This window comes from Caenorhabditis remanei, chromosome IV (assembly GCF_010183535.1).
Source record: "Caenorhabditis remanei strain PX506 chromosome IV, whole genome shotgun sequence".
In the NCBI taxonomy this organism is placed as follows: Eukaryota; Metazoa; Nematoda; class Chromadorea; order Rhabditida; family Rhabditidae; genus Caenorhabditis; species Caenorhabditis remanei.
This window is the reverse complement of record NC_071331.1, coordinates 9,684,222-9,694,964: the sequence shown is the minus strand read 5'-3', so window position 1 is coordinate 9,694,964 and position 10,743 is coordinate 9,684,222. Positions and strand designations below refer to the sequence as shown.

General features: G+C 37.6%; 1 protein-coding gene across 1 annotated transcript; it reads left to right on the top strand.

Moving 5' to 3' along the window:
- Positions 1 to 20: 20 nt before the first annotated feature.
- GCK72_013069 (uncharacterized protein) lies at positions 21 to 10,078 on the top strand (the record flags this gene model as incomplete). The annotated part of the gene is made up of 7 exons (XM_003090985.2): positions 21 to 198; positions 4,337 to 4,590; positions 5,460 to 5,807; positions 6,666 to 6,979; positions 7,528 to 7,733; positions 8,669 to 8,977; positions 9,939 to 10,078. The coding sequence occupies 7 exons, from the start codon at positions 21 to 23 to the stop codon at positions 10,076 to 10,078; spliced, it is 1,749 nt and encodes a 582-aa protein (XP_003091033.2).
- Between the last annotated feature and the right edge of the window lie 665 nt (positions 10,079 to 10,743).

The window sequence follows — 10,743 nt, the reverse complement described above, 5'->3', positions numbered from 1 at the left end:
TTCAGGTCTTCAATTTCCAGATGAGTGGTCTATCGACTAAAGACAATGAGGACAACGAGGAGATTTGGAAATTTCGATGTGCGAATTGTATTCGATGCAATGAAAAGATCGATTGTGCCTCGTGTTGGCCGTGTAGAACGGGCAAAACTTGTGAGAAGAAGCGGTGCTTCTCGGCGAGAAAGATGTATGATGAAGCAGGTAATCAGGAAGAGAAAATCGACTTTTTTACACAAGTTTTCGACCCGAAAAATCAAAAAAAATTGGGTTAAAATGTGTTTTTCACATTAAAAATGGTTAAAAATCACAATTTCTTCCGCTTTTTTACGCTTTTTATATTTTCCTGATCACGGTCTCCCATACTGCGAAAAAGAACTGCAAGGAACGTGGAGGCGATTTTTTCACGTTTTAATTCAATTCTTTTATTTTTTGCACTGAAAATTCAGTTTTTTCAGGTTTTTAGACGTCGCAATGGATGAAAAAAGGTCCCGTCCTACAGAATTGTAGAAAATAAAATTCTCTATCTTATGAGCCAGAAAACGTGAAATTTGGTCTGAAATTCACTTTTTCTATACAGAAAAACTGATTTTCAGAAAATTGAGTATAACTTTTTTGGTAGAAAACACTTTCTAATAAAAATTGCACATAATGTTCTTGAGGATGCTCCAAAACTGTTACAATTTTTTTGAAAAAAAATATTGGATGAAATGGCAGAAAATCTCAATATTCTGAAAATCAGTTTTTCTGTATAGAAAAAGTGAATTTCAGACCAAATTTCACGTTTTCTGGCTCATAAGATAGAGCATTTTATTTTCTACAATTCTGTAGGACGGGACCTTTTTTCATCCATTGCGAAGTCTAAAAACCTGAAAAAACTGAATTTTCAGTGCAAAAAATAAAAGAATTGAATTAAAACGTGAAAAAATCGCCTTCACGTTCCTTGCAGTTCTTTTTCGCAGTATGGGAGACCGTGCTGATGAAAATTATAGTTTTTTTCTGAAAATTTTGGTTTATACTATCTTTTTTCGATTATGTTTCGAAAAATTGACGACAAAATTCTATTTTTTTTTTTGAAAAAAAAAGGATTTATGTGCGAAAATCGGGTTTTTGCCTCAACAACTCAAAAAATTGCTTTAAAATTTGGGTTTTTCACAGTACAAATACCGAAAAATGACAATTTCTTCAGATTTTTCACATTTTAGGTCAAAAATTGGATTTCTGGAGTGAAAATTGCTTTTTTACACATATTTTCGACCCGAAAAATCAAAAAAATTGGGTTAAAATGTGTTTTTCAAAGTAAAAATGCCTAAAAATCACAATTTCTTCCGCTTTTTTGCATTTTTCTATCAGAAAACGAGTGAAATTTCCAGTTTTTAAACGAAAAATTTAGTGTTTTCTGTGATTTTTCGGTTTAAACTAACTTTTTGCAATCATTTTTCGATAAATCGCCAAAATTCAATTTTTTTTAATATCACAGAATTTCAGTCCGTTTTTTTAAACTGCCGCAAAAAAATGGGCGGAGCTTAATAAAAGACCGTGCCGCAGATAATTTTTTATTGAGATTATCGAAAAAAATCGCAAAAATCCTTTTTTTCATTTCCATTTTGGTTTTTTTCAGGAAAAATCGGGAAAAAATGTATTTTCAACTAAAAATACTATTTTTATTATCGTTTACAGCGCAAAAATCTTCACAATAAATTATTTTTTGAAAATTTTAGCTGAAAAACTGAAAATTTGGGAAAATTTTAATTAAAAACCGTCGAAAGTGAAATTTTAATAAGAAAATCGTTTTTTTTTTTCACATTTTTAAGCGAAAAGTCAGAGTGTTCAGCAAGGTTTTTTCAGGCGATTTTCAAAAATTAAAAAAAACTTTTTTTTCAATTTTTCAACGAAAACGTGAACTTTTAGATGATTTTTCAGAATTTCTTCTATTTCTCGCGAAAAATGTTCGAAAAATTTGAATTTGTGCACCAAGTACTCGGGCCTTGACAAACACAAAATTTTGCAATTTTGTCCAAAAATTTGAAGCGAAAACTCACATTTCCTCTCGGTTCTCCCTCTCTCTCTCCTGTCGTCACCAGAGTTGTCCGGTATCCGGATTCCGAAATTTCGAAATTCCGGGTTTTTTCGGCATTCCGGTTCCGGATTCCGGAAACGGCATTCCGTACAACTCTGGTCGTCACCTCTTCTCGAAATACAAATCGCCTCTAACAAACACCTGCCATCCATCTCATAGTCAGCACCTCTCGTAGAAATAAAGCAGAATAAAAAGAGCCAGAGCTACTGCTCTGACTGAGCCGAAACCCCGGCAACCGCCCCGGCTCTCCTCACCCCTAATCCCCTTTTCTTGATCTTCTCCGTCGTGTATGTATACGCGGCTGAGAGAGGTTTCAATTATTTTCGCCCCGCCGTTTGCAGGTGTGTGCACTTTTGGAAATTAGTACCTTCCATGTGCTCATTTAGAGCTCTCTGTCCTCCTAAATTTCTTTTTTGGATCTTTCCATAGTTGTCAAGGCCCGGGCCGTCCCGGCGTCAAAAAATGACCTTTTTTTCGATTTTTTTTTCCAATTTTTCATCGAAAATGTGACCACTTTTGACTATTTTTCAGAATTTCTTCTAATTTTAAATGATAGTGGAAAATTTTACTTTTTCGCGAAGAAATTTGAAAAATTTGACTTTCGCGCCAATTTGCCCGGGCCTTGACAACTATGGATCTTTCCGAAAGAATATTAGCACGACACGCTTCTCACAACCGCGCTCTTCCGAAACCGAAGAAAATTGTGTGCGAAATTGAGAGACTCAGAGAAAAAGAGACATTTTCAAGAGGATTTCGATGGAGCGCAGTTTTAAGAACTGTGATGAGCTAGTAGCACGGCACAGTTCTTACAACTGCGCTCCATCGAAAAAACCCCTTTTAAAAATGTCTCTTTTTCTTTGAGTCTCTCAATTTCGCTTACACTTTTCGTCGGTTTCAGTAGAGCGCGGATGTAAGAAGCGTGCACTGCTATAAAGCTTTTGCTATAAATAGGACGGCTACATCAGTAAAATGAGAGGAAAGTCAAAGAGAGGTGTCTAGACACCTCTCCCTCTCCCCTCTCTCTCTTCTTCATTCTTCTCTATGTTATTAGTGAACTTTTGAATGAGTTGATTCCTATCCGTTTGTCTCGGCCTTGGATTTGAATTTTTATGTAGTTTGAAGCTTAGAAGCTGTTCGGCCTTGCTTGAGTATTCTTGGTGAGAAGTCTCTTTTTCTTCGAAAATGTAAACTTTTAGATGATTTTTCGAGTTTCTTCTAATTCTGAATTATAGTCAAAAATGTGACTTTTTCGCGAAAAAATTTCAGAAATTGTCACATTTTTGTACTGAGACCCGAGCCTTTGCAGACCAGGCCGGCCCGTTGCAAGTCTAATATTTCAGACTTGTCACGGGTTGAGCCGGGCCGAAATTAAACAAAATCTCGGCTCGTTTTGAAACATTTTTTGAAAAAAAATTGAATTTTTTTTTGACATTTTTTGAACATTTTTTGGAAAAAGTATAGTTTTCGACCAAAACTTTAAAATTGAATCTTAATTTGAATATTTATGATAATTTTTAACATTTTCACTCTTTTTTCGAAATTTTTTAAAAAAATTAAGTAAAAATGGGTACCCACCATAGTTGTCCGGAATTCCGGGTTTTTTTTGACATTCCGGTTCCGGATTCCGGATTCCGGAAAATTAAAAATTTGATTCCGGTTCCGGTTCCGGATTCCGGAAAATTAAAAATTTGATTCCGGTTCCGGATTCCGGATTCCGGAATATTAAAAATTTGATTCCGGTTCCGGATTCCGGATTCCGGAAAATTAAAAATTTGATTCCGGTTCCGGATTCCGGATTCCGGAAAATTAAAAATTTGATTCCGGTTCCGGATTCCGGATTCCGGAAAATTAAAAATGTGATTCCGGTTCCGGATTCCGGATTCCGGAAAATTAAAAATTTGATTCCGGTTCCGGATTCCGGAAAATTAAAAATTTGATTCCGGTTCCGGATTCCGGATTCCGGAAAATTAAAAATGTGATTCCGGTTCCGGATTCCGGATTCCGGAAAGTTAAAAATGTGATTCCGGTTCCGGATTCCGGATTCCGGTTTTTCGGAAAATGGCATTCCGTACAACTATGGTACCCACTTTTGAATCCGGGCCGAGAGAAAATTCAGCCCGGCCCGGCCCGATTTTTTGACAAGTCTGTGATATTTTACTGTTTTACGCGAATTTGAGACTTTTCTCCCGAAGTTTTCTGAATCCGTGCAGAAATATCATACCATGACACCTCTTAATGCCTCATCAAAAAATCCATTTTCAGTGAAAAAGAAGGCAGACGAGAATCTCAAGGCAATAATGGCCAAAACCGCCGTCCGTGAAGCGCAGGCGGCCTCCACATCAGCAGCGTCAGGAGGACCATCTGAGGCCCCGGAGCCAGTTGAAAAGAAGAAAAGAGGACGGAAAAAGAAGGAAGTTGTGATGGCAGAAAGACTTCTCAGTGAGAGAGACTACGTCTCTAATCGACCGACACGACAGCAATCGGCCGATTTGAGAAGGAAACGCACTCAGATTACTGTAAGTTTGGGTGGTTATAGTCATCGCCGTCAAAATTTTTGTCTGCCAATTGATTTTTATCGGGTTTTCGTGAGATTTTGACTGGAAAATGGGGAAAAATTGGTGAAAATTCGCTGAAATCGAGAAATTTTGGTATGTTCAACCAAAAAATCTCTCTTGAAATAATTGTAAATTGCTAGTTAATTGGCCTAATAATTTCATTTACCATCTCCAACAGGGCTGTGCGAAACATTTTCGGATAGTTTTCGAAAAAAAAAAGTTCAAACAATTTCCATAAATACGTAACAAAAAAAAGCGATTTTTCGATTTCCCGCTAAAAACTAAAAACGCGTCCAAGGTACGCCAGACAGCTAGAGTTTCTGAATTTTACAACAATTTTCGGTGTCAAAAGTTGTTTATGAAGCTTTTTCCATAAACGCGCCAGAGGTGCGCCAGACATAGAATATCTCAACTTTTCGGAAAATCCTGCTGAAAAAATCGATCAAATTTGAGAATTTTAATTCAAATCTCTGCAGAATTTCCAGTCTGATTGAAATGCTTCGAAAAACACCGGAAAATTTTTGGAAATTTCAACTGAAATTTTCAAAAATTTAGTAACAAAAATGGTGTTTTTTCGGTTTTTCCTAAAAAAAAAATGTGATTTTTTAATTTTGCACTCAAAAACAGGATTTTGGTGTTCTGTACTGGAAATACTTACAGTTTTCATACAAATTTAAGATTTTTGACTCCGAAGAACTCATTTTTTCAAACAATTTTTCTCGAATTGTTCCGGTTTTTTCAGTCAAAAACTTTCGAATTTTTCGGTTTTTTCAGTCAAAAAGTTCCGAATTTTTCCTCTGTATTCTAACGACCTCTTCCAGAATTTCCAGTCTGCCTCGAACAAAGAGCCACGTCAATGTCTCAACCCGGATTGTATCTACGAAGCACGCACCGACAGTAAATACTGTTCGGATGAATGTGGAAAGATTCTGGCGAAGATGAGACTAACTGAGATTCTACCACAACGATGCAAAGAATACTTCTCACCGGGACCCGCGGCAACACGTACCTTCGATACGGAGATCAAACAGAGACGAGAGGCGGTGAAGAAGGAAGTGGAAGAGTTGACGAAAGCAGAGAAGAATATGATTGGATTCCTTGAGAAATTGTACTTTTTCGTCGAGAATCAGATCAAATTACAGCCGTTGGGTACCGTGGAGAAGTATGATGATAATTTGGTTAGTTTATAGTCAAAAATGTGAAAATTTTAGGCAAAAATGAGAATTTTCTAGTGAAAATGCGAAATTTTCAATCAAAATCGCGAAATTTTCAGTCAAAAATGAGAAATTTTCAGTCAAAAATACAACATTTTCAGTAAAAAAAAAAGAATTTTTCAGTCAAAAATACGTAAATTCTTGTCAAAAATGAGATATTCCTAGTAAAAAATAAGGCATTTCTAGACCAAAATGCGAAATTTCCTGTCAAAAATGGAAAAAAAATTCTAGTCAGGCTCCGCCCCTTCTCAGCTGAAAATAATAATCTAAATGGGTGGAGCTTGAGCTTGGCTCCACCCATTTTTTGCGCAGTTTTGAAACTCGAAAAGCAGTAAACTGGACATGAAATCAACTAAATCCAATAGTTAATTGGGCGTGGCTTATTAGGCTCCGCCCACTTTCCGGTCTCCAAATTCGGAGAAATGGATGAATTTCAAGGTCGAGAAGTTGACCTAGAACTTGTAAAGTCCCTACATTTTGAAACTCACAAAAGTGGGCAAAGCCAAATCCACTTTTTCAACTGATCTTTTTTACCCAAGATGACAATTTGCACAGAGGTGCTAGGCGGAAGGTCCGCAACGAAAAATCGAATTTTTCCCTCGCGTTACATGCGCGTCGCGGTTTCTTTTGAAATTTTCGATGAAAAAACGTAAAATTTGAATTTGGCACTCGGCCAAGTCTTTTTTGGCACCGTGCCAACCGCTGTGCGTCGGAGCTCGTTTCCGCGATGTTACGCCTCGCACAGCTGTGAATTTGTTAAAAAAAGACAAGTGCCCCTTTCCAAGCCTAATAAAAAATTTCTCCCCATTTTCTTTTTTTCAGTGCGAAGCATGCGTCGTCTGCGGTGCTCCTGATATTGCTCTCCGCAAATACACGAAACACATCGAACTGTGTTGGGCTCGAAACGAGAAGGCGATGTCGTTCGGTGCCCCAGAGAAGAATAACGACAATTTCTATTGTGAGAACTTCGACGCGAGGACAGGAACCTACTGTAAACGACTCAAATCTTTGTGTCCAGAGCATCGAAAACCTGGAATTGAGCAGACTTTATTGGTTTGTGGATATCCGAAGAAATGGGAGAGCGGCAGTGGAGGAGACTATGCGAATACACTTTCAGAATTGATTGAGTGTGATGAGTAAGTTGGAAAAAGCGCCAAAGACGCGCCAGATTAACAATTTCTGAAATTTTGAAATTCTACGAAACTTGGCTCCGCCCACTTTTGTGAGTTTCAAAACGGAGGCGAATTTGGAGACCGATAGGTAGGCGGAGCCTATTAAGCCACGCCCACTTATCTACTGCATTTCGAGATTCAAAATTGAGCGAAAAATGGGCGGAGCCAAGAAAATAGCGTTTGTTTGACAAGCTCCGCCTATTTTGATGCTTATTTTCAGATGAAAAGTAGGCGGGGCCTAATCACAATATTTTTTTCCGTCTCGGGGTATTTTCACAGTTTTTGGACCAGAATTTCGCGATTCTTTGTGTCGAAAAACGTTTATTCGAAAAAAAAAAGTGGGCGGAGCCTGAGTAGCCACGCCCACTGTGACGAAAATTTTGGAATTCGATTGAAAAACTGTAATTTTACAGTGAAAAAGAGGCGTAATATCGGTTGCAAAATGTCAAACCTCCCACTTTTCAGAAGAAAAGTGGGCGGAGCCTAATCACAATATATATTGAATTTTTCAGTCCGTTTGGCGATGAGGGATGCCGAACGAAGAAGGAGGCGTGTCACAAACATCACAAATGGATTCCGTCGCTTCGTGGATCGATTGAACTCGAACAGGCGTGCTTATTCCAGAAAATGTTCGAATTGTGTCATGAGACGCATCGATTGAATACGCAGGCCGAGTGGACGACCAATGCATTGAATATTATGATGCATAAAGAGCCGAGTAAGGGCGAAACGGCTGAAAATTTTGATTTTTCGTTGGAAAAAATCCGATTTTTTTGATTTTTCGCCGAAAAAGACCAATATTTCCGTGTCATTGAAAAAAAAAACAAATTTATTGATTTTTTTATTGAAAAAAGTGAAAATTTTTCGATTTTTCGCCTAGAAAACCCGATTTATTCAGTTTTCGTTGAAAAAAAAAACGAAATTTTTATGATTTTTCGTAGAAAAACCAGGTTTTTTATTAGCTCGGCACTGTTTTTACAACTGCGCTTTACCGAAATGCCCTTGAAAAATGTCTATTTTTCTCTGAGTCTCTCAATTTCGCGCACTATTTCCTCCGGTTTCGGTAGAGCGCGGTCGTAAGAAGCGAGCAGTGCTAATAAAACAAATTCGTAGAAAAAAACCGAGTTTTTTGATTTTTCGGATAAATATGCAGAATCCTATGATAATACTTTCATAATCCGTCTCAAAACACACATTTTCAGCCTGAAAAATGCTTAAAAGCAGTGCTGGCCGAACTTTTTTCTTCAGGGTTTCTAGGCCACCGAAAAATTCTTCCATGGACGAAGAAAAACTTTTCGTGGCCGAGAAACACTAAAAAACAAAAAGTTCGACCAGAACTGCTTTGAAGCAATTTTCCGGCTGAAAATGTGCATTTTGAGACGGGTTTTTGAGTTTTTTTCCGGAAGTAGTGGGCGGAGCCTAATAATAAGCCACGCCCACTTACTTAAAAAGAGAAAAAACCGAACTTTGAAAATAGAATTTCTCGTTTGTTTGACATGCTCAAGCTCCGCCCATTTTGATTTGGATTTTCAGATGAAAAGTGGGCGGAGCCTCGTTTCGGAGCACTTTCACAGTTTTTCACCTATTTTTCTAAAAAATATTTCAATTCCTTCTGAATATCACCTTAAAACTGCAAAAAATCGATTTTTCCAGAAATCGTCGATCACGATCAATTCATTCAATTCGTCAAAGCTCAACAAGCACTCTCAATTTCTTCTAATTCCGATGGTCCATCGACTTCTGCTGCCTCTGACCCCGCCCCCTCAGCAGCTCCACCTCCAGAAATCAACGAAGAAATAGAAGAACAATTTACTGTGGCTCTTTTACGCAAAATGCAAGAAGAAAGAGAAGCGGCGGAAGCGGCGAAACGGGCGGCTGAAGGAGAGACTGGAAGTGGAGACGATGAGGAAATGAATGATGATGAGGAGGAGGGGGCGGAGCCACAAGGAGAAGGCAATAGAGGTAAAACATCTAACTGATAAGCATTTTGATATTGTAAAAATTGGATTTAACTCGAAAAAATGAGAATTTTTCACTCAAAAATGTCCTGGAGAATGAAAAAACTAAAAACACGTCCAAGGCGCGCCAGACAGCCAAGTTTCTGAATTTCTGAATTCACGGGGGCGCTGTGGGCATTTTTGAAATACTTTTTTCTACGTATTTTTCGTTTTTTTTTTCTGGTGAATCTTCCAGAAAAATATGGCGCAAACGCGTCAAAGGTGCGCCAGACCCTCGAAATTCGATTTTCAGCTGGAAAAAGCTAAAAACGCGTCCAAGGCGCGCCAGACAGGCAGAGTTTTTGAAAAATGTCCAGGAAACTTTCATTTTTGACAACTTTTCGCAGAAGGAAATGTTCAAAAAACGCGTTCAAAGCGCGCCAGACAGCCAAGTTTTTGAATTTCTGAATTCACCAGTGCGTTTTGAGAAAAAACATCAAAATCTAATAAAAAAAAGCGTCCAAGATGCGCCAGGCACCTCTAACTTTGGATAAAAATTCACAATTTCTGTAAAACGCTCGTCAATTTCTCCACTTTTTTCGTTTTTTTTTTCAAATATTTTTCCAAAAATACTCAAAAACGCGCCCGAGGCGCACCAGACAGCCAAATTTCTGATATTTCAAAAGCTTTTTTTCATATACAATTCAGGTTTCCCTGTAAAAGTGGGTATCAGAAAGCTAAAAACGCGCCAGAGGTGCGCCACATCTCAATTTTTTTTAGAAAATCCTGAAAAATTTAATTCAAATTATCCCGAAATAGTAATTTTCTCCTATTTTAACGGAAAAAACTCTATTTTGATCCTAAAATTCGAGCGAGTTCAATCCTATTTTCTGAGAAATTTTTCTCCAAACCCCGCCCCTTTTTTTCTGTAAGCTCCGCCCCCTTCTTGATCCCCACTGCTCATTTTCGGTTTAGCATGATTCCAGATAACGAAATGGATACCACTTCTACCACTAATCAACGTCTTCCTCAACTCAACATCACTTCTTCTAACCCAGTGACCACTGAATCCATTCTATCCCCAAATTCACAATCAAATTTTAGTGTCGCCCGTCTTTTGGAATAAAATGTCCTTTTTCATGTCAAAAATCTTTTTTTTCCTAATTTTTTCCCACTTTTCCCCCAATTTTTCATGTTTTTGCCATTATTTTCTGTCGAAAAACCTATAATTTCACCCACCTTTTATCTCTCTTTAATTCTTATTTGACTAGGCGCCCGAGAGACGAGAGACGCAGAGAAATGTTTTCTGCGTCTCTCCCTCTCTTTACGACACGTTGCATCTCTACGTTGCATTGAGTCGTGGCTTCTCCATTCATCTCTCTTTTTATGTGTTTTATACGTTTTATTCTATGGAAAAATCTTCAAAAATCTGCGTTTCGGTGTAAAAAACCAAGTTTTTCCTTGAAAAAGTCACCGAAAAATGGATTTTTTTTTGTCTATTTTTCCATCAAAATTACTCATTTTCTCTGGTTTTCCTTGAAAAAATCACAGAAAAGTAGATTTTTTCCTATTTTTCTCTTCAAATTTACTCTTTTTTATGTTTCAAGGATTCTCATTTCTCACTTGTAATCCAATTTTCAATTTATCTCGGTTTATTTGGTCTCTTTGGTCTTTTTTCCCATATTTTGTAGGCGAAAAGGATTTTTTTGAAAAATTGAATAAAGTTATGGAATTTCTCGAAATTTTTCCGTTTTTTCGCTATTATTTGGTATTTCCAGCTCAAAATTTCCT